The sequence below is a fragment of the Varanus komodoensis genome, unplaced genomic scaffold (genome assembly GCF_004798865.1).
Source record: "Varanus komodoensis strain SLA01 unplaced genomic scaffold, ASM479886v1 scaffold7_1, whole genome shotgun sequence".
NCBI lineage: Eukaryota > Metazoa > Chordata > Lepidosauria > Squamata > Varanidae > Varanus > Varanus komodoensis.
In genome coordinates this window covers 2,714,245-2,738,630 of record NW_025336479.1, presented here as the reverse complement: position 1 = coordinate 2,738,630, position 24,386 = coordinate 2,714,245, and the positions used below count along the sequence as shown (strand labels likewise).

The window sequence follows — 24,386 nt, the reverse complement described above, 5'->3', positions numbered from 1 at the left end:
GAAAAGGTTGACTAGAGAAGTATTCTGAGTAAAGCAGTGACGCGTGTGGGTCGGGGGGGGGGGAATTGCCACGTGCACCTGTGGCCATGTGCATGCACAGACTTTTAAAACAATGTGGGCAGGTGTACATTCAGGAATTGACTTGACAGTTATAGTCTTGTACTTACAAAGAGGACAAATTTGCCTTTCTGCTCAATGCTTACTTTTGTCATTCAAACCCACTGGACTTCTTTGTATTCAAAGCACACAGCAATGGGGGAGGGGGGAAGAAAACAAGTCCCAGTCAGATTAAAAAAGTGATTTTTTATTTTTAAATTAATAAAAAACCTTCAACCTGTTTAAGCAAGAGTCTGATTTTAAAACCTAAAAAAAGGAGGAGGAGGAGCAGGAGGAGCCTTGACTCCTTGCCTGCCAAAAGGGAACAACACTGCCAAAAGATCCATCTTCTAGGGAGGTGGATGCCTCTGCATGTGTATATCTATATATCTATATATATAGATATATATATATACCTTGAACGTTTAAGTAGTTTCCTTTCTGGCTTAGCCTCCCAAATGCTTAAACATTGTCCTTCTTAAAGGAAAACAACTTGAAAGCTGCAGTGGCGGGAAAGAACCGTTCCCCAGATCAGGGGAGAGGCAGGGCGAGAAGAAATGTTTAAGTCTGTGATAAGGTACAACACATAATTAGTTTCAGCTACTTGGGGCACACTTGCTGTAGACATCATGAAAGTTTCAAGAGGCCGAACGTGGGGAGATGGGCATAAACCCAAGTGAGAGCATCCCCAGTTAAAACAAAAACAAAACCAGGTTGCACACACACAGGCAAGAAGAGCTGGCTGTCCATATGGTTTTGCTGGAGTGCCTATGTATGCATGGGCTTCTCCCCAGAATGGCAGTGCAAGGTACATACTCCTTTGCATGTACAAAAATTGTAGGCAGAAATCAACATGGTACTCAAAGAGGGGAGCCCCGGCAATATTTCTAACAGTGGAGGAAGTTTGCACGACTCCATTATTTCTTCCCAAGCTCCTCCTTTGGCCTACAGGAAAGCTGTGTGGAGCAAATCCAGATGTGGGGAAAAGAAGTCCCCCATCTCCATCGCAAGACACAACACAGGCCGAGGCGTTACAGCTGGATTCCTTCAGTAGGTCGCACCCGTCTAGTAGGTTCTCTGAAGCACCAGTGTTCCAGCAGGAACTGCTTCCCGCATCACTCCCATGCCTACACACAGACACACACACACACACACACACACACACACACACAGAGGCAACCGCAATTTGAGGCCTGCGGTTTCTCTCGGAGAGGTTTCCCAAGGCCCTTCAACCATCTCAGCTGCTACAGGTGTCTCCCCACCACTGGGAACCAAGGGAAAAGCAAGAGGAGAGCAACAAAAACACAAGAGAGCCAGCTTCCAAGTCCTTCTTAACCCTTCCAACCTCCCTCACACACAAACATGTTCAAGGGACTTCTGTCCCCCAAAACCAATGTGGCCACCCTTCTTCCAAAGCAGTGTTCTCAGAGTGCCACCTGGATCTTTGCAATTCTGTTGCTTTCATTTGTGACATATATACATTAGATATATTTATATATTATAGTTATATATATTTTTTTCTTTTAAAAAAAGAGAAAAGACAAGTTATTAACTCTCCTGAAGAGTGGATGGGGTGGGGGGAGAAGAAGGAAAAAGAAAAAAGGTCAACAGGGATGACTGATGACAGGTCATCAGTGTTGTTTAAAAAAAACACTATAAAATATTCCAGTGCGAACTTCAGGGAAAAAAAAATCCCCCACCCCATTCCCCGTGCCCCCTGGATTTGCCATACCCTGCTGCCCCCCAGCTTCTTCCCCTATTCCAAAAACATCAAGTCTTATCTCTGGCCATCCATTGCCGTCATGGCTTTCTGCTGGGGAGGGCCTTGCTGAGACACAGGAGGCCACATGGGCTGCTGATGGTGGAGGTGATGGTGGAGGTTGTGACTGGTGGGTGATGAAGGAGGGATCCAGGTAGGCTGGTGGTTGGGAGGTGAAGAAGCCCAGAATGGACTGAAGCTACCAGGTGGAGAACAGGCCATGGATGTGATAGGGCTGTTGCTGCTCTGGAGATTCTCTGAAGTCCGCAGCTTGGAAAACATAGCAAGAGCGTCTGGGAAGTTGGGCGGTGTGGCTGGAGTATTGCTGGGTGTACACATCTGGAGAAGAGAGAGAAAAAGCAGGAGTATAACGTAAGATTCCTGTTGCTTAGTCAGCGCAGCACTGACACAATAACTCAAGGCTGTGCTCATCCCCGTTCAAAATAATCAAGCACGAGGGATTGTTCCCAGCACTTCCTGCCCATGCGTATTCAGTGGCTTCCCCTCTTCCCCTAATTAACCAGCCTGAAAAAGACATAACTTAACCCAGACTAATTTCCAATCCATGTCCAGGATCCTCATCAGATTAATCACCGCCTGCCCCGGGTTACAGACCCCAGAGCTTAGCACCCCAACATGCACTGAAAGGCCAGGGGTGCGTGTATCATCTCTGTATTTTCATAAGCATCTAACCATCCTGACCATAAGAACCAAGTGGATGTTCTGAAAAGGTATCTCACACACCACAGCACTGTTGGTGTGCACCCAGAGTTGAAGGGTAGAGATTTTCCCAGCACTTTATTTCTCTTGGAAAACTGATGTTTCATGCGTAACTCATGAACTGTGACAGGATGCCAGTTGGAAATGCAGAATTCAACAAGCTTGGTCATCTTAAGGTTTTCTGGAAGCACCTTATCACTACCTGAAGACAATAGCTTGGGCAGGAAACCATTGGGAACCTCATGGAAATGAAAAGGATTATACGTGCAATCCAGTGATTACAGAAATGTGCATAAAGGTAACCCATCCAGCTGTATCCATCTGTGTCCCGTTCAGTGCTGCACTGGCCACCCCACAGAGCCAACTCAAGTCTTCCTACAATGTAGGATGGGACTTGAGCCTCTTCAGAAGATCACCTGATGCCCTCCCCAAAAGCAGGCCACCGCTTCCTCCTACTTGTTACAAATAGCAACACAGGAGGCTGCCTTATACAGGGTCACATGGGACCACTGAGCCCAGTGTCATTGGCACTGACTGGAAGCCATGACTCTCCAGGGTTTCAGGCAGGAGTTTTTCCTACCTTGTCCGGAGCCCCAGGAATCACCTGGGAGCTTCAGCACATGGAAGCTCATGCTCTTACTGAGCTCTGGCCCCTTCCTGTGCTGCAGGAGGAAGGGCTAGCAGGCGGCGGATCTGAGGGTCTGGCCTCAACTGTTGCTAGTTAATAATCTGTTGCATCCGTCCCCAGTAAAGCACTTTTGGCAGGGAGGGAGGTGGAGAAAGAAAAAACGAGATGTGGAAATAGGGGCTCAGTGATCAGTGAGGGGGAACGAGGTCAGCGCCTGGTACGCCTACCTTGCTCTGCTGCCCCTGTGACAAGTCTGAGTGCTGATGTCTGCGTATTAAAAATTAGGGTTTTGAGTCTAGGTATTAAGCATTTCCCACTATTAGGAAGCCAAGGATTGCATCTGATGTTAATCAGACTTAAAGTAGATCCCACTTGAAATTAATGGGATACATGTTAATCGTGATTAACTAAAGTCCCATATATTTCAGCAGGTCTATTCCGAGTAGGACTAACATTGGGTGCCGCCCCCAAGTAATTCCCACTTTCACAAACTCCCAGAAAGCAGTGCGTGCACGGCCCCAAACGGGTCCAGCAATAGAAAGAGACAACTCCTTTTCCTGAATAGAAGCTTCGAACGGTAGAAGCAACCTACTCATATCAGCATCAGGTCTAAAGGAATAGAAATTATTTGTCTATAAAGGAAGGAAGACATCAGTCTTTTCTCAGCTTTGATTTCTTTTGCATGAAAGCTCACCACATAAGCTAATGCTGCACTTCATAAAGCTTGGACCCTACAATAACACTACAAGTACTATGGCTCTTTAAGTATAGAAAGCACAGGGCTTTTGAGGGGATGTGTGAGCAGGGAGTGAAAGGTACAGCTAACTGTTGCTAGTCGCGAAGTTGTGTCCGACCCATTGTGACCCCATGGACAACACTCCTCCAGGCCTTCCTGTCCTCCACCATCCCCCAGAGTCCACTTAAGCTCACACCAACTGCCTCAGTGACTCCATCCAGCCACCTCATTCTCTGCTGTCCCCTTCTTCTTTTGCCGTCAATCGTTCCCAGCATCAGGGTCTTCTCCAGGGAGTCCTTCCTTCTCATTAGACGGCCAAAGTATTTGAGTTTCATCTTCAGGATCTGGCCTTCTAAAAAGCAGTCAGGGTTGATCTCCTCTAGGACTGACCGGTTTGATCGCCTTGAGGTCCAAGGGACTCGCAGGAGTCTCCTCCAGCACCACCATTCAAAGGCCTCAACCCTTTGGCGTTCAACCTTCCTTATGGTCCAGCTTTCATCTAATGGCTTGCCAACAAAGCCAGAGGGGTACAGTAGATCCCCACACTTTTTGGACCAATGGTAACTTTTGGAAATTTGAGAAACTGCAGAGGGCACCACGAAATACCTAAGCAGTGGATCAGTGCTTTGACATCTGCCCGTCATCTTAGGCTGCATTATAACCAGCAAAAACGTTTACTTCATGTCTATTGGACAACACAACATCTCTTCAATAAAGGAATGTCTAATTCATGGTGGTGAAATACAGGTAATGCTTCTTTTAAAAATATGTTTTGGCAACAGTAGCTACTTCACCAGGGGAGTGGGTTATTACACAAACAAATTATGTACCAAAAGTCTTTAACAGTCACTAAATTAATGTTCACTTAATTAAAAATCACAAAATCAATATTAATATTTAATACCCATGCTCTTCTATATTTATCTGCTTCATGGAGAATAATAAATAGGTGGGGAAACAAGTTCTTATGGCTATTTTGACAGCTAAAAGACTGATATTATAAAATTGGGAAGATAAACACTCACTTCCTATGATGCAAAGGACTGAGGATTTTATACTGCTTTCTATACATGAACAGGAGGCATATCTGCACAGCCTCCACATGGATACCTATCTGGATATTTGGTCTGCTTTTGTTGAAACCTATGTATACATCACTAGAATGCTATATGCATTTCATACCATCCATGAATATATGTTGCAAAGCAGATTCTTTTAAAAGTAAAAAAGTCAGGTGAACACAGGCACCTCTGTGGATGCCACTGGGGATCAAGGCACTTGTGGGCACTATACTGGGGACCCCTCAAATCGAGTGCTGGACTGAGACTCAGCAGATCCAGGCTCTAGTCCACATGAAGCTCACTGGACCAGTTACAGGCTTCCAGCTTAAGCTAGACCACTGGATTGGTGTACAGATGAAATGTCTGCTGTTTTGGGGCTCTTTGCAAGAGGATACAGGTCAGAGATAAATATAATGAACAAAGAGAAAACTGGAATACAGGCTGCCCAGAGGATGTATGATCTACTTGTCCTGATAACTCAGACCAGCAGGTCCTACTCTTGCACATTCTCCCAGGTTAGTTTGTTCTGCAATTCAGAGAGAACAGATGCAAGTTCTAAAGTTCGCAAAACACTGGTAAAGCTTGGTCATGAAGCAAGGAAGTACTGAAGCAGAATTATTCACATTCTGTTACTGCAAATTAAGTTATTCAGGCCGCTCTCACAGAGAGAATGGCTTGCAGAGCTACAGAATGTGCAACCCCTTCACAATGAAGCATGCATACTAACAAAAATGAAGTATATCATTTCCAGCAAACAGAGCTGGGGACTTTTGGAGTCACGAGAGGCCCCTGTCACTGTTGAGTAACTGTTCTCCGTCCAAGAGAATTTTATTTTCCACTATGGATGGCTGCTTTTCGCAAAGCCTACGATGACAGGTGTAACACTTGATTCGCATCATTAACCAAGCACCAAGGTCAATTTTCTGGGGAACTCCTAGGTTTTCGAGAACATTGCCCTCTTATCTCAGGGGCACGACTACCACCCCCGTTCAACAAGCACACTTCCTTTATTAGTCTGGTCCTCCATCCTCGACCAAGACTGGGAAAGGAAGCAACATTCTAAGAGCTCAGTTACAGTTATACCGTACATACTAGTTGAACACAGTGGTATTTGTAAGTTGGTTCACTGTCCCATCCTTTGCCTTCCATGCTTCATCTGGACCCGGCGCCATGTATTAGAGCATGCAAACACTTGCACAAAAGCAATTGTGCAAATGTCTTTGTGTAAAAAAAGCAGTTAAAAATGTTCATGAATACATAGGTCTAAGAAAAAGCCAGTTGACTATGGAATCTGCAGGTCAGAGTAATCAATATCCAACCTCCTTTTAATTTTTCTGACAACCCTGTTTTAGCTTCAAGATGGTTTCTTATTAGAGCAAATATGGCCAGGTATATACACTCCAGCTAACTGAACTGGCCTCTGCACGCATTCAACTCCTTCAAGATCTGTTATTATTTATTTATTTAAAGTTTTTATATGCCGTCCCCTTGCTATATAGCCTTGGATCTGTTATCCAGGCAGATCCAGGCAAATTTTAACTCCTGGCCTGGCCTTATATTCCAATCAGAGCAAGAGATTGTTGGAAGTCAGCTTACATAGCAGCATCCCCTAAAAATAACTGAAAACATAATTTGATGCAAGTTTAGTTAGATGGGGCTTGCTGGGAATTGTAGGCCTTTTTTCTGAATCCAGTTGCATTCTTGCTCTGGTTGTTTATGGCATTAGCATAGTTAATTCCTCAATCAAAACTCATAAATTGGACTTTGTTTTGCAAAATGGATTTCTGCCCCTTTCTCTCTCACCTACTCATTCTGTTTAATTGGCAGTGAGCAAACTAACTACTTGTAAATCAAGTACAGTGAATTTCCCAGAACTAAAATCTGGCTGTTCCCGAGGAGATGGTGTGAGATGAGAGCCTTATGTCCAAGCCAAAAAAATCTTCATTTGAAAACTGAAAATTCTGCAGTGTTCTTGGTAACTACCTGTGATCTGCAATTGTCCAGATCTCTTATTATCAACATTGCATGAAGTAAGTATCCTCTTCACATAATGGGCATATCAATCATGAAAGATCACTCATGCATGGCATTTGGTCTCCTGGAGCAGAGGATGGATCTGAGGACTTAAGCTGTTATGCTACATGTATAATGCTTTACAACCAAAGGTCAACGTTTTCCCTATGACCATTCTTTACCTAGGAAAGCTTTCTGTAACTGCCAAATTGTAGTTTGACACATTTGGAGGGGATCAGGTTCGGGGAGGCTGCCTGACCCTCCAAGAGCGTTTATACAGAGGTGTGAAAGCTCTGATCTGCATTAACGCTGGAGCATCCTTGGCTAATTACCTTGGAATAAAAAACTCATCTGTACACAACAACATACTTCTGTCTTGAGTTCACTGAAAGCAAAAGGGAGGGGGGTCAGAAATCCACTGCATGTTTAAATAAAAATTGTCAACGCATGTTAAGAGTTAAGTAGTCATCATCTGCCTCATTACTGCACTAAGACTCTCATCTGTGTTATGATGGAGAACAGAAGCAAAGGATGGCTTGAGTTTCTGGTTGAATGGACTTCAAATAAGAGCATGCAACCAACGCTCCCTTTTCAACCCCTCTTGCTCCAGAACAGCAGCCCACTCCACTCCCACCGCATTAGAGGGATGGCCCAGAACACCTTCACTGGGGGCTTCTTTTCTGCAAGTGGATCCTACAAATTACCCTAAGACTATATTCCCGTTTCAACAACATAGCCTCATCTGTCTCTCCCCTCCTGCCTGTCTTCTCCTTCTGGAAGAGCATTCAGATCTGCCAATATTCTGACTCCTTTCTGTCTGTTCTCGACATTCACGTTTGTCGAGAAGAGGAGCAGCCGTTTCAAGCATCAAACAAGAGACAGGCCCCCTCCCTTCCTACACCTGCATGTTATGTAAAGCCCTGGAGTGTTCCAGACGCTTGCATATAACTTTCCCTTTGCAATGGAATTCAGACACGCCACCCATATGCCCCAGCTATTAGCATGTTTGTTTTGCCAATGAAGCTCTTTTTATGCACATGCAGACGCACCCATCTTTCATTTCTAAACCATGATATTATGTAGTACTTTAAAATGTGAAAGTACATTCTCAGAGCTTTCTTTTAAAAAAAGCAAAGGAATTTGCCCAACACTTGAAGAGTGAAGAGCCACCTACCAATGAACTGATTCTAAAAAAGATCTTGGACTGTGTGGAAATGGACAGATTGACTTTGTCTCTGAAGGAGAAAGAAGATACAGACTTCTATAAAACTTGGGACTCTTTTTATCATTGGCTAGAGAAACGGGACTACACATAGACTTAAATATGTTTATAGTTTAACATAAAAAGAAAAAATGTGGGGGGCTGACCCAGTAGGTTTGATGTTATCGATGATTAATGCTTTTTAGTTTTTTTTGTTAGGTATATATTAAGAATAAAACTTATTAAAAAAGAAATAAAAAAGCAAAGAAAAGAGGAAGTAAAGTTTCAAGGTAAAATAAACAGTTTTGAGAATTGCTTGGGTTCCACCTTAAGGGGACCAGTTTTGTTTTGTGTAGCCAATGGCACAAGGGGGGGGCACTATAGGAGTGGGGAGGGGGAAGATAAGCAGGAACTGTTATCAAAAGCAGTGTGACCTGTACATTGTCAGACTGTGAAACAAATGGAAAACAAACTTTTGCCAGTTGTGTGCTCTTCATCGTGTCCATTCAATGGTATGCTTACTTCCCCCACAAGAGTGGCTGACCAAGAAAGGAATCTCGGAGTAGCTGTCAGTGGACAGCTCAATGCAAATGTCAACCTAGTGCAAAGGCAAACTCCATGTTAGGCCTACTCAGGAACAGAATTGAAAATAAAACTGCTAAGGTTGCACTTCCCTTATATAAATCCTGGGTGTGCCAGCATTTAGAATGTTGTGCAAAGTTCTTGTCGCCTTATCTGAAAAAGGATATTATTCATTTGGAAAATGTCTCAGAAGAGCAACTAAAATGATCGAAGGACTGCAGCAATACTCCTTCGAGGGGCGGCTACAAAAACAGAAGTTTAGCTTAGAAAAAAATCTGAATAAGGGGTGACCTTTAAATTATGCATGGTGTGGAAAAAGTGAGGGGAGACTCCCCCCCCCCACCCATAACACTCAAACCCAGGGTCACCCCATGAAGCTGATTGGTGCAAGGCTTAGAGCAGATAAAAAGAAATATTTCATCATACAACATGTGGTTAAACTATGGAATTCACTGCCACAGGAAGTACTGGTGGTCACCAATTTGGATGGACTTAAAAGGAGATGGGACAAATTCGGAGAAGAGGCAACTATCAGTGGCTACCAATCTTGTTGGCTGTGTGCTCCCCCATTACCAAAGGTGACATGCCTTCACAGACCCACTGCAGAGGAGCCTTGGCAGGCGGAGTCTTTGCACCCATCCTGTTTGAGGAATCCTGGTTTGTCACTGTGTGAACAGAGTGCTGGACCTGATGGACCATCTGTATGATCCTGCATGGCTTTTCTTACATTCCTTTGTGTACCCAATCCCTGCAACTCTTTTCTCAAAGAAACAAGAAGCTGAAGAATGCCCATATAGCAGTAGTGGACCACTTCGGTTGCCTAAAACTCCCATCATTCCTCACCACTGGCTGTGCTGATTATGGCTGCTGAGAACTGTAGGCCAACTCATCACGTAGGCTACAAGGTGACCATCACTGCCTTATGCACCTTATGCTATTATTCATGCAGTGAAGAGTGCACTTTATGTACACAATATTTCTGCATGCTAGGCTTTCCAATCAGGGAATGAATCCACCAGGCCAAACACTTTGATCCTGAGCATGTCGACATGGAATTAGTTGCTGTTTTTTTTTTAAAGGAGGGGAACTGCTTCTGGGCAGCGTGTTTCAACTCACATGATTTAAAAAAACAAAACAAAACACAATCACTTTCATTCTGGAGAAACAGGCACACCATTTTACTTGACACTCATACCTCATTCCTATTCCCTCATGTTTCACAGAGTCAGGAAACAGATCCAAATACTTGCGTTTTGAGCAACTTTTTAAAAAACAATAAAGAAAGCAGGCATCTGATCTTCACAAATGAGCACATGTGTAGGGATTTGCAAGTAAAGCATGTGGAAGGCACAAAGAGCAAAATATACTGTGGAGCAAGTTTAGCACAGTAAGACGGTTGGCAAATTTCTTCCTTTGTACCCCATTATTTCATTCTGCCAATGCCTATTGCCCTCTGCCATCTCAAGCCACCCAAGTATTCTGAGGGTGTGTGAAAGAACCCAATTAACTATTTTCAGGTTGATTTAACTATGCAAAGTCTACGTCAAGGTTGAGAAAGAGTTTTGTGTGACTCAGAAGCTTGCACAGAGTACTTTAAATGCTGGCTATATCCTAACCAAGTTGTCTCCTTACCTGATCACCTTATTCTTGTTGAGTAAAACAAACATACATGCGCACGAGCACACACGCACACACACACATTCCCAGGAGATTTAGAAAGCTTTTGGCATGAAGTATTGTTTGTCGTATTCAGAGCAGTGTTCTCCTCCAAGGGCGAGAGAATGGGCGTAATTTCTGTGCAAGAGGTCGAGTGACTGTCATGTTTACTACAGGGCAGCTTCCTGTGTCACAATCACGCTGGTTCAGAGGGCTATATTCCACAGCGTGCCAGGCGTAAACCTACCAGTGAATACGGCTGCCCCGAAGATAAATGGCCATTTCCCGCTAAGCAGCATGTGCCTGATAAAGGGCCCCAGAATAGACTGAAAGGGAGCAGTGAGCGGTGGGAGGGGAATGCAAGGAGGTCTGTTTGGACGGGAAACAGGAGGGAGGGCCCCAGGCAACAACATGGCAGCGAGGGCGCACCCGCGTTACCACAACAAACAGAGAAGTTACAAGAACAGCACATAGCAGCCCCCCCCCCCTTGCTGAGAAGGCTTGCTCGGGCCGGCCTCTCCAGCCACTCCCCACCTCCAGGATCTAAGGCGATCTAACCCAGCCTGGCGATCTAACCCAGCCTGGCGATCTAACCCAGCCTGGCGCATCCAGCACCCACTTAAAACTGAGGAGTCTGTCAAAAGGAACAACAAAGCGGTGTTCAAAACAAAACAAAGGGCCCGTGATGAGAAGGAAAAGCCCATGTGGATGTAGGTGCCTATGCAGAAAAAAACACACCCTGTTTGAATAGTCCTCAAGCTGAGGAACAAAGGAAGCAATCTTATACCTGCTCCAATTATCAACCACGCGTCTGCTTTAGTAGTGCCCAAAAGGTTTTCCCATCTTGGTCCCCTTCAGATGTTTCTGGACTAAAACAACCTCAACCTAGGCAAGCCTGGTCAGTGCTCAGGGATGGTGGGAGCGAACATCCACAACATCAGGCACACACACCTGGTTGGAAGAAGCTCTGTTTAGTAGGTTCTAGGCAGGAAACAACCTGAAGATGCTGAGGATTAAACATGGGACCCTTTGCATGCAATGCACAGTAGTAAAAATGAGAGATGATGATGATGATGATGATGATGATGATGATGATTACATTTCTATGCTGCCCCTTGCCGAAGCCTCGGAGCGGCTTACAACACAATAAGATACATTGAAATACAATAGAACATAATAAATTGTTATGGCCAATTCAAATCTTTGTTTTAAGTTTAAGCTTTGTTTTAAGCTTTAATTTGTGACTACACTCTCTCTAAAATATATACAGTCCGGCAGTTTTAGTCACTGGGCTCTGGAAGAAACAACCAATATATTTCAGAGATAAATGTATACCAAAGGTTGGAGGGTGTGGATGGTCACAGGAACCACAGAAGGTTTCAAAGTCTGTAAAATCTAAGTGTTGATCTGGGACTCAGGAGACATGGCTTCTAGTCCCCACTCAGCCATAAAGATCACTGGGTGATTCTTGACCTAACCTACCTCAATGGAGAGGAAAACCTAGTAAACTACTTGGACTCCTTGTAAGAGGAAGAATGGTGCAGCATCATCTATAAATAATAAATAACACACACACACACACCCATCTTTACAGTACATAATAACAAAAACTGCCAGAAATTGTAATGCTTCTACTTCTAAGGATTTGCAACAGCAAAAAGATTTCTTGTATACTTGGAATAATCTGAGCTGCATGTATTATGCAAAACATGGAAAGTTCACCCATTAAGGGTCCCAGTTTGTTACACAGGTATACATCCTGATGGCCAACATCCTCTAGGCAGTTCACAACTATTGAAATTCTTAGATCTAAATCTCAGTTCTGACTAAGGACAACTTTCCCAGAGAAGGATGGTGCAAGAACAAAATGCATCCTTCATTACAATAAGGTGATGTAAAAGGGTGGATTCTGCAACCAGAGTTAAAAGCATGAAGCACCTTTAGCTCTGCACTGTAACCTATCCCAATCAGCAGGAGCCAGGCTGCTTTTCCTCCCCATCAGCACACTAATCTAGCTAGCAAGTTGCAACAATCATAAACTCTTGGGAGAGGCCAAAACAAAAGCCTCTCCCCTCCTCAGCTTCTTTTCACTTCCTGGTAAGCTGTGATGGATTCTGTGCAATAGTTCTAATTTTAGCACCTCCCTCCCTCCCTCTCAATCACACACACACACACACACACACACACACTCACTCACTCCTGCCCCAGCACCAGAACACACTTGCACCAGGGTGTTCAGGTTTTTTCATCTTTGATGTCACAACCACTCTACAGCTAGAGGTGGGGGAAACTTAAAATGGTGAGGCCAGCCACAAAGGAAAGAACTGGATGATTCTCTGTTTATGGTGGGGGTTGGGGGGGCAGGAAAGTCTGTTAAACACCAGAAAGGAAGAGACAATGACTAAAAGAAAAGAAATGAGTGCATGCTATGAAACAGCAGCTGCCTGGAGGGATGGAGGAAACCATGTGGAGAGGCCTGAGGAACAACAGATGAAAAGGGAGGGGGAGGAAAACACCAGCAGAAAATGGTTACATTTATCATTTTTCAATGTTAAGTGGTAGCAGGCATCCATTCCTCAAAACATTAAGATGTGCTTCTGAATGACACACACTGCTGGGGTGAAGGTGTAGGAACACCCAGCATACAAGTCTAGAAAACTTGCAGGAGGGGAATTTGCTACTGGATGTAGCCTTGGGAGGGGGAGTGAGGGAGATGTGGTCAGATAACATTGTCCTATACTATTTGGTATGGTTTTACTGTTGTACCCACCCAGGGAGTCATGTGGCTAGTGGGGCAGGTTAGAAATTTTACAAACAAACAAACAAACAACATTATCAAAACTCTACCAGCCCCTTCTTTCCATCCAGCAGCTTAGCTTGGAAGGGGCAGGCCCAGAAGAGGTGAAAGCAGGGCCTGTAAGGAACAGTGCTCTGCTAAAAGGAAGATTGCATAATGCCCCACATCCACACAAGTGACTCAACATTCCTGCCTACTCTGTTCAGGCAACCACAATCCTGGCAGATGTTTGTAGAGGAACTTAAGACCTGGCTAGCAGAAGCAGAGAAGATAAGCTTGGCCTCCCCCAGCAAAGTTAAATCTAACTATGCCTTTGGGAAAGGCTTCCTTCAGAACTTTGAACAAATCATTTTAGACCCTGCGTGCAGTACAATCAGGGGAAAAATGTTTCTGGCTGCCCGTGTTAGCATGATTTTAGACATATTTTATCAATTACCACAAAGATTGTTTGGCTCTCTTTCTAAGTCTTGCTCTGGAAACCATACACTTTTACACTGATATGGTAACCCAAAGGGCTGAGAAAGGGGGATGTGTGTGACTGCATTCACACGTGCTGAAATGATAAGTGATAATGAACTGCAATTGGCCCACCATAAGCTCAAATCATGATACCATCGATCATGGGAGGAAAACCTGCACTGTTTTTCTGCCTGCAGCAAGCGCTGCATAGTGAAATCATTAAAGCATTAAAAAGCCTTCATGGATACAAAAGAAAAGGCAGGGAGGTTGGGGGACAAGGTTAATACAATTATGTTAACTGACCTTCCATGGCTTCCCTAAATATAAGGCACAAGCAGAGCAGAGTCTGGCCTGCTGTCTATTTCAGGTTAGGGCTTTGGACTTGAACAGGATGCGCTCCCACAGGATGAGGCAAACCCATTAGTTATATGCAACAGACTCACATCCAGCATGGCCACTACAAAAATGGGAAAACAGCAGCAACAGAGGACCCCTAGAAAGTCGCTTTAACCATTCAGGAGAGAAACTGCTCCTAGTTGCACAGCTGCTGCATTTCCCACTTGCTTTCCATACACCTCTTTTTCAGTCCTCACAACGTGTGAAGATGTGATGACTACGCAGCCACCCTTGCCACAAATCCACCTGATATTGCTAGGGGGCAATCCTATGCATACTTAGAGAAAAGGCCTATGACTCCCAGTATGCCTGTCTAAGCACGCATAGGCTTGTGCTTTTAAAGACATGTATTTTTCCCTTCACACACTATAGTGTGAAAAGTACAAAAAGCAAACTTGTCTGCCCAAGGAAGGAATGTGCTCTTTTTGTGGCAGTACTACAATGTTAAGTTGACATCATCCAGTTTGTTTAACACACTGTCTCTGAACCACACAGTCTGCATGTTTGACATGTAAGATGTCACACCTAAGCAGAAAGCAAACAGTAGGAGGACAAGGCTAGGAATAGGCCCCAGATTTAATCTGATTTTTGACTGAAGGCCATCTTGCCTTTAGTTAACTCTACACAACCAGGACAAGAGTTTGAAATTAGTTTTACCTTTCTGGACAATTTATTTTAATGTTGGCAGTCATGGAGGGGGTCCCGAGCCATGAGAGAACCTGATGGCCTGGCTGCTCTGATCTCTGCAAATCATCGTGAGCTTTTAAGCATTCATCCAGCATCAATCATGTCAAGCTCCAGGATGCCCCATCCCAGGCTTTTGCTGCCTGGAATCCTAGAATGCGCATAGCTATGTAAAAAATAATAATCATCAAGCCCTGCTGAACAGACGGATTTCAACACTGCTCGTACATATAAATGCAACAATCCATTCTAGCCTGCACCATGTCCTGTTTAAAATCGAACAGCCCTTGGCCACAATCCATGAACTTTTCAAGCAGCTGCATCCCCTAGATTTGCCGTGGCTTTTCTAAGTGGCTTGTTGGTAGCCCTGAGTGAGCACAAGTAACTGTAGCTGTGCTGCACTGTTAGCATAAAGAGCTCACTGTGCTTGCAATGTTGAAACAAGATTAAAGCTTTTTAAAAACTATATTAAAAATAACAATACAGTAACCTTTGTCCATATTCATTTAGTCTAGCCAAGGTAGAGGTTTCCAGGCTGCAGCTACATACACAGAGGAAGATCAAATACATTCATAGTATGCTGAATTGGTTGTAAAACGCTGCCAACTAAATTTTGCGGATGACAGGCGAATCAGGAAAGGGTAGATATCAGGTGAGCAATATCTATTTTGTTCTTAATAGATCCACCTCAGGATCAACCAACCAGAGCCTGGTGCAAAAGATATACGCTTAAGATTAAAGATTTCTAAGCCCGGGAATTTGTTTTCAGTACCAGAAATTAATGGAGCTCAGTCCTTCCACATATAAATCCACTCCAGATTACTCAAAGCTTTTTTCATCTCAGCAGGATAATTAAGGGTGTTTGCAGTGGAAGAGGGGACAGTAATTTTGTTGGTGCTATTGTTCAGTCAGACAATCCTTGATGATCTACTGCAACTTATCTAGAGATTTATCAGAAGATCTAGCTCTACCTTTGCCCATCCCTAGCCCTATATGATGTTATAAAAGTGCATCTTTCTTAATGTTTAGAAGAACATCTGCCTCCATATACCAAAAGGTCTGGATGGTCTTGGGGCAATGGTGTGAGTAGAAATTTTTTCAAAACTGGAATTTTTCCAGCGCCTTATTATTTTCCACAGGAAAATAATGCAAGATATCAACACTATGTAACATGCATTTTAATTTCTTCCCTCAAATATTTCAGTCAAATATGTGTGTTGTACTGGGGCAAAAAAGGGGGTACTCTTTTAGCTTTGTTATTTACTAAATTCAAGCAAAATAAAAATGTTAAATTTGTCTACTCTGTAGGGCATCAGAAAATGTTCTGGCACAAATTACTCTAGTTTACTAATTAGCCTAACGGGCATAGGAAATTGTTCCAGAAAATAGACCAATTCATTTTTTCCCCACAAACCCCACTTCACTACCTTGAAGATGATGCTTATCATAAATTCTGAAATCAACAATCCTGATAGAAACTCTGAAGTAGTTTCACTAAGAGTACACCAACTGTAGTAAAATTAGACTTTGTGCGGAAGTCCCTGGTGCTTTACATATAGCAGGGGAAGCCTCCAGTTCCGACTTACACTCCCTCCATTCCATGATGTGCAGAGCCATTTGTTAAGAACCCAGACTTTGCACAAATGTTGACAGAATTATGTGTTGCTACTTAATCAGTTCACTGCAAAAGTGGGGTGGGCAGACAGATGTGTGTGGCCAGATTATCCTCTTACATACCCATTCGTGCAACGCATGCAAAATGTGTTACGTGCATGCAATTCATGAAAAATGTGCTCTGAGTGACAAGGGTTGAGTTCCTCATACAGCTTCCTGCACCCACCAGCCCTCCAGATGGAATACAACTTGCTGCATTCCTCACCATTGGCCAAGCTGACTGGGGCTGGTGGGAGCTGTGGGCCAAAGCGACGTGGATGGCAGGTCAATTCAGAACATACCTGCTGGGGAACAACCCCAGGTAACAACACACCCTGATCTCTTGCATCCCGGGACCGAAGCAGATGAGATAGAGGGAAACTCTGGATTAGATTGCCAGGTGTCTGTGCTTATAACTTGAAAGCAGCCCTGCCCCTTCTGCCCCCACGTCAGATCAAAGAAAGTGGCACCAGGGAGGTGTGGATAGCCCATCCCTTGGCTTGCCCCCATTCAACCACCATTTACCCCATAGCAGAAAACAACTTGCGACATACCGGTTCATATTCCCAGCTGCAGGGCTACTAGCAGCCTTGCGAGTAGGGCTGCAGAGAAGGAATGTGGAAAGCTCTCTCTCTGCAGAGTTGCCCTGATCAATGGCTGTCCCCCACCCAGCTGCCCAAGGCCATCTTAAAATAGAACTGAAGTGTCAGATTTGACCACCTTGTTCCCTTCTCCGGCTCCTCTGTTTCAGCCCTCAAAGGCGATGGACCACTCTCATAGCTCTTCAGACACCCCCTTCCACTCCCCCACCTGCACATGGCTACAGCCCACTGCCTGCCTGCATGCATGCATGCATGCATGCTCTGCTGTCAAGCACACAATCAGGTATCTCCTTGCCCACCTCTTCACCCCCCCCCCCAAGAGCAGGAGGCATTTCTTTCTTGATGCAAGCACATATCTGGCCCTCGCCACCCCCTCCCTACTCCTTTGAGTAGATGCTAATCAAAACACCCATTTTGCTCAGCTTGCTTAAGAAATTTTGTTCTCCTGCTTGGTTTTTCATTGCCGTTTTTAAGTCATGGGAGTTAGGAACAAATTAAAGCACAGCCAACTTCTTGTGCCTAGTATCCTACAGTCTCACACCATGACTTCCTGCTTATTTGGGCATGCGCAGACAAAGAATTCAACCTCAAATATATACGTATGAATTTAGCTAGTGACCCCCAATGTTTAACATCTGGAGGGAGAAAAGACTGCAGAGGGAAGGTTTATTTATTTATTTTGTTAACATCCTGCCTTTTTTTTTCCTTCCAAGGGGTTCAAAGCAGCTAGCATACTCCTCCTCTTCCCAGTCTTACCCTCGCAACAGCAACCCTGTGGGGTAGGTTGGACTGAGAGCAGTGACTGGCCCTAAGTCACCCAGAGAGCTCCACGGCTGAGCAGGGACCAGAAGCCAGAGCTCCAGCCCCACACTCTTAACCACTGCGTCACACTTAGGGCACAATGCTATCCATGGCTAGCTGCGGCCTGCTGGGAACTACAGGACTTTCTCTGTCCAAATGTGCATTGTTAGCTACTGCCAGTGCTATCACTCTCATCATGCTCATCCTGAGCAGAACATGAAGGTCTTTTGACTTCAGCTTGCTATTTTTATAGCATCTATCATGTACTTTGCAGAACAACAGAAACACTTTGGGCCAGATTCTTGCTCCAAAGAGATTACAATCTGTATTTCAACACTGAGGAGACAAAAGGAGGTGGTAGGGAAAGAGCAGAACAGGGCCAGGTAAGAACAGAAAGAGAATGCAATCAGATACAAACTTAGGTTCTTACTCTAGAATATCTGATATGGTCCTCACAAAAGTACAAAGAAAACACACATGGACTTCTTGTCCAGCAGTCATGCTACTTTCAGGGTGCAAAAACTTAAAATGTCTAGAGATGTGCTATGCCCCAAACAAGCAACTTACATTTGTTCCATAAGCCTGCAGCACATAAATAGCTGTATTAAAACCAAAGCAGTAGAAGGATGAGATCCACAATCTTCCCCTGCCACAAGGGTAATTTATGGTCCATATGCAACTAAGCAGCTAGTTTTAATGTACATTTAAATGTATCTGGCTGTGCTGTTTAGAACTCAATAAGTAAATAGATAATAAGTCAACCACCTTGGGTGCTGAACCACAAGAGAGAAAGCAAGCAAGCAGAGTTCCCTATTCCATGCCATATGTTCTTACATTTCATCTTCGACTCTCACAATAGCATAAGAATACTTCTATAGTTAGCAATCTGCAAATGCTTCCCTTGTTCACATTTGTAGGCCAACCCATTACCGAGGGACCAGGCTGCTAGTGTTTCCTAATCTCAAAAACATGTTCCCTACAAGTAATGTATTTAAAATAAATGTTTACCCCACCTTATCTGTAAAATAATTCCTAAGATAGCTTAGAGAGTGAAAACAATTTTTTTAAAAAAGCTTTAAACATACAACACAGCAATGAAAGGCAGAACACACAGAGAAACAAAGAAGACAATCAGCTGGAAATACTGATAAAACAGCAGCAAATTAAAAAACGTTACATTTGTATTATCATTATTAATGTTGTATCCTGCCTTTTTATCACATGATACTCAAGGCAGCTAATAATCACAAAATATTACTATATTACAGTTTTTCCCTTTCTTCCTTCCTCTTTCAAGGAACCAAGGCAAAAAAAAAAAAAAAAAAAAAAAGATTTTCCTCCTCTCCATGTAATACTCACAACAGCCACCCAGTGATTTAGGTTAGGCTGAGACTAGCCCAAAGACATCCAGTGAGTTTTACACCTCAGTGCGGTCTAGAACTCAGACTTCTAGAGATCCAGTCCCACACTCTAACCGCCATAGCAACTCTTTAAGTCCTAAGTAAAAACATAAAAAATAAGCTGAATTTAAAGGGCTAGAGTACTAAAGAGCACCTCGTGCATTTTACAAGGGCTTAATCCTCACACTACCCACCCTGCCAGGTTTAGGTAACATAACAAGACACAGCCTCAAAATTCAAAATGGCCAGTGGCACACTGATCATGCAAGCAGGTTCTGAAACTCACAAGGATAAACACTAGGTATAGCTGCCTCTAACAGTGCCAGGACAGGACTACAAATAAGGCCCAATTCTCTGCCCTCATCCACCTAATCTCAGTTGGCCGAGAACAACAAAATTCCCAGATGACATCAAGAAAGAGGCAAGTTCATCCAGGGAGAGAGGGTTATTGAGATAGGCCGAGTCTGACAAAATGCACATCCGAGGGTAGTCAGGAGCCAACTGGCTGTATTTTGAAGCAACTCAAGATCTGAAAGGCAGCCCCACAGACTGTGCACTGCAGCAACTGAACCTGCATGTTGCCGGAGCACGAACAACAGCGACTGGCTGTCTTTGACCATGATGGGTTACAGTTGGCACCACAGCCTAAACTGGTGAAAATCTCTTTGTGCTATGGATGCCATCTGGGTGCCTAACAGACTGGGTCTGAGCAGTGCTCACAAACCACAACCTAATTCTTAAATGCAGATATAACCCCATTGAGAAGAAGCTGATCCCCACCACAAAGTCAGTCAGACCACCCATTAGCAGTGTCTTCTTGTGTGATTAATGATGTGAAAGTGGGACGGGGGGAGATGGGTGAAAATCAGACACATTCACAGAAACGAAACCACATTTCTTTATTCCAATTTTTGAAAAAAAAAAGTCCTGGAGGGAAAGAGTTTTAATTTTTCTGCCCCCCTTCCTAATATTCTTTTTGGGAAGGGGAGTGCAAGCCTTCACATCCCTAGTGAGAACTAAGGAGCTCTCCCACTGGCTGCAAAAACCCCTACTTTCAAAAGGCAGGGCCAGGACATCAAAGAGTAATCACCAAAGGTCAAAATGTTGTGGCCTTGGTAACCTGAAAACAGAAATAACTTAAAATGGACAGTCTATTGCTGAATGTGTTAGCGCTTGCCTCATTGCCAACCCTGGTTACATTAGAATCAACACAGAATCACTGCAGGCATGTGGGGCCACTTCACAATGCGGGTGGGGAATAAACCCCCTCTGTTCTCCCCATGTGGGAAGGTAAGCCTCCAGTAACTCCACTGTGTTGCAGGTTCCAGTCTTTTCAAGCACCCAGCCACTTGGACTCAATGCGCCCGCTCTCATCATCAAATAGCAGCTTATTTAGGCCATGGCACCCAGAGCCATTCTAAATATTCCATCAATTGGCTGTTTTAACTCCTTCCATCCAGGTTCACAGGACAAACCAAAGCTGTCTGTTGAATATTAAAATCCTGTCCCAGCGGGCTGTTTTGATCATGCAAACCGGTCATCCTCCTCCTTTGGAATGCCAAGACCATAAGCTATCTAAGTCTGCAAGTTTATGCCTTAATTTTGGTCACAGAAGAAACAGCCTCAGTTTTTACGTTGTGCATTTTCTCTCGCCCTTCCTGAAGTTACTATGGAACCGCACCCATGCCCCCTCCCCTCACAATTCTTCCACAGAACAACCCTATGAGGTAAGTTAGGAAAACAGATAGTGACTGACTCAAAGCTGCCCAGAACCTTTGTGGCTGAAGAGAACATGGCCATCATCCATCACATGGCACTGGAAGTCTGTTTTAGGCAGAGAACCAAACACCTTTTGTAGAATTATTATTCAATGGATAAATGGGCCAGCGAAACAGAAACCACAACCCTTCAAGGTTCATACACTTGAGACTGCCCCCAAACAAGCTAATTTAAACTGAATGTGGATTCCAAAAAAAATTATTAGATATTTGAAGTTCAATGATAACAGCAGCTTTTAAAGACCAAATTTAAACTTATTACAGGCATGACAAAGCAAAAGCTAATTTTATACATTCTTAAAACCGATACTGGGTCATGGATTTGGTCATCCTGACAGGGCAATCTTACCTTCAGCCAGGAGCTGGCCTTGGGACCCCAGGAAGCTGCAGTGCTGCTTCCTAGGTGGGGCCATGCCAGCAAGATGAGCCCTTCACTATGCGGATTCCTCTAAACACACCATTTTGATAGGCCACCAGTGGGGCTGGGGAAAATGGGAAGTGTTGAGGGCAGGACAGGTAAGACATCACATCCAAATTCCTATCTTCCCCCCAACATACCTACAGAAATTTCTGGACACACCACCACTCTGGGACTGGTGAACTTAATTCCTTCGCATTAAAGTAGAAGGGGGTTAAAGAAAAAACTTCCTATTTACATCCAGCCTGCAGCAAAATGACAGGGCAATAGATACAGCAGATGTGGACCAGGAGATCCCTCTTCAAAGCCCTGAAGAGTTATAAATGAAGAGGAGGCTGTTACCAGTTAAGGAAAGCTTCCCAGGTAAAGAATGAGCCATATGGGAAACATTGGCCTTTGGAAGCTAAGCATTATGAATATAGCACAGTAGTTCAGCTCCTATATTATAGGCTTGGTAATGGGAGCCTGGAGCTGGCTGCCACAGGTCCTGCGATCCAACCTCTGCCCCAAGAGACCAAGGCCATGCTGACTCCCCTGTGCCCACCTGAGCAGTCTCGTACTCCCATGGTGTACACTTTATGACAGAAGGATTCCAGACTTTATGCATCTCTTAGGTTTTATTGGTTTACATTTTTGTTCACCACCTTGCGGGTCAGAGGCAATGTTGACCAAAAATAAAATATATAATTTGAGAACTGCGCAATCGCAGAGCCCAGTTAGTTAACCAGAACACTGAAATTTGCAGTTTTCAAATAACTAATACATTTTAATACCAAGCAGATATTACTTACATGTGTCTTCTCAACAGTTAACACTTTTTAGTTCATGGAAATTGCCCTCTTTACTGTTGTTTGAACAAAATATGCAGCTGAGAAAAATCCAGTTATGCAGGCTGGTGCATGCTGGGAGCTGTATACTTTTTTCTGTCTCATCTTGCACAAGATCACTCTTTTAAGTTACTTATTAAATAACTAGTGTATTTCCTTAAAAAGTCAATTTTATATCTACCTGCCTACAAAAATAATTCCCAGGGAAATTATGAGTCTGTTGCAACAGAACATCTTCTTGCAGCACCTTAAAGACTAAAAATTATTGTAGGAAAATCTTTTGTGCACAGTGGCCCACTTTGACAAATGTATGAAATACTGCATGTGTCTTGCTTATATACCATGCACATAAGTTGTGTATTCATAATTAATGGATACCATCTTAACATGGTAAAATTGTTCACAGGAAGTTGTCCCATGCCAGGTCGATCAAGCCCCGTGTTTTCTTCTCTGTATAGTAGTAACTCTTCAAGATACCAAGATGGACCCATTTCCCTCCCCTGCTACTGCACTCCCTTTAACAGGAGAGGCCAGGGACTGAACTAGGGTATTTTTGCAAGCAAGGTATAAGGTCTACCACTAAGCTTTGCTTCCTCTCAAAAAATATACACTGCTTTTACATGGGGATGCCAGACACCCACCACAAAGGACTGCTTACAGGCTTCACTTCAGCTAAGGTATAGCATTAGCATGGTAATCAGTAAATCAACTGAACAATGACTTCTCTTTCTTAAATCATACACCTAAAGTTCAAGTGGGAAGCATGATTTAATCCAATGCTTTTTGTTCCGACTTTAAAATTGTCATGACAAAATTAATCCACCATGCCCTTGGGGTAAATTGCCCTGCAGCAATCTGCCCCCAATCTATGAGGTATACTCAAAGTAAGCAAGCTGCTGTTACATCTCCCATTAGCCCCATGGCCGGAAAGCATGAGAATTACAGTTCCGGGTTCCTAGGGGATCCAGTTGTCTAGTCCTGATATACACACAGTACTTGGCACCTTCATAGCCCTGATATACAGCCTGCAGATAAAGCGACAGCATCTGCATCATAGGTTAGTCTTCACCCATGAGATGTCCTCCAGAGATTTTGGACCACATTTTCCATCATCATTGGCCATGTTGGCTGAAGCTAATGGGGGCTGCAGCCGAAGACCTCCAGAAAGCACCACATGCAAATAAACTGGAGGCATAGAGAGGTCTTCCACCATGATTCAGGGCTGACTCGGGAAGCAGCCCGAAAGAGAAAGCAGCTAAGAACAAAACAGAAGGAGCTCTGTGTTCTCTGGTGGAAACAGCAGGGTACAAGCCTTGTTAACAAGACTTTCTCTACTTGATGCACCGTATTCAGACAGTGCACCTAAAGAACAGGCTGGTAAACACAGGGACAGCCATCATGTAGAAGGAACATCAAGCACTGCCTGCTGGAGATGCAGGAAGCTGCTTTTGCCTTCTTTGGCATAGAAGCCCACCAGGCTGGCAAAGCAGGTCTGCTGTCCCTGCTTCTACACAAGCTGGTTCTGCTTCTGTGCTGAGAGCAGGAGAAGCCTCCGCATGGAGTGCAGAAGCCAACTGGATTGATGACAGTATCCCTACTTTGCCAGGCTGTCCATTCAGCTGCATGGAACTTCTGGTCAGCAACTGGTTCGATACAAGAATGATAAAGTAATTTCATTTTACAGCAGTGATAGAAAGCATCCGGCATGACTGGCATTAGATCATATACGAAACAGCAAGAGCACCCTATTCTCTTACCATATAATACCACCTCTGAGAGCCTTACTTTAAAGTTATAACCCCCCCCCCCGTTTTTAAACCCCACTTTAAGCATTGCTTTAAACAGCATGCATTTAGGTACCAGGGTCATATCGAGGCAGCACTCAGGCCCAAACACAGGCTCTAACCTAGGGTGAAATCATGTTTGAGTTTTCAAGTGTGCTAGAAAAGGATCACTTGAACTTCCATTTCTTACATTCCAAGGCACCTGAGCTCAGAAGAGTCTGCCTCTTCATGCCACTTCCACTTAAAATATTGCATCTGGTTCATCCTTAACTAGTCTCTGCTCTACCCAGCAGCATCTCTTCAAGGTCAGACTTAAAGCCAAAAGAAGTACAGAG

The 24,386-nt window shown here is 44.0% G+C and overlaps 1 protein-coding gene across 1 annotated transcript in view; it reads right to left on the bottom strand.

Moving 5' to 3' along the window:
• Positions 1–288: 288 nt before the first annotated feature.
• UBALD2 (UBA like domain containing 2) overlaps positions 289–24,386 on the bottom strand; it is a 32,853-nt gene continuing 8,755 nt past the window's right edge. The window contains exon 3 of the mRNA XM_044453687.1: positions 289–2,194. Coding sequence (XP_044309622.1) covers positions 1,874–2,194 — 321 coding nt within the window. The 3' untranslated portion in view covers positions 289–1,873. The remainder of the gene's footprint in view (positions 2,195–24,386) is intronic.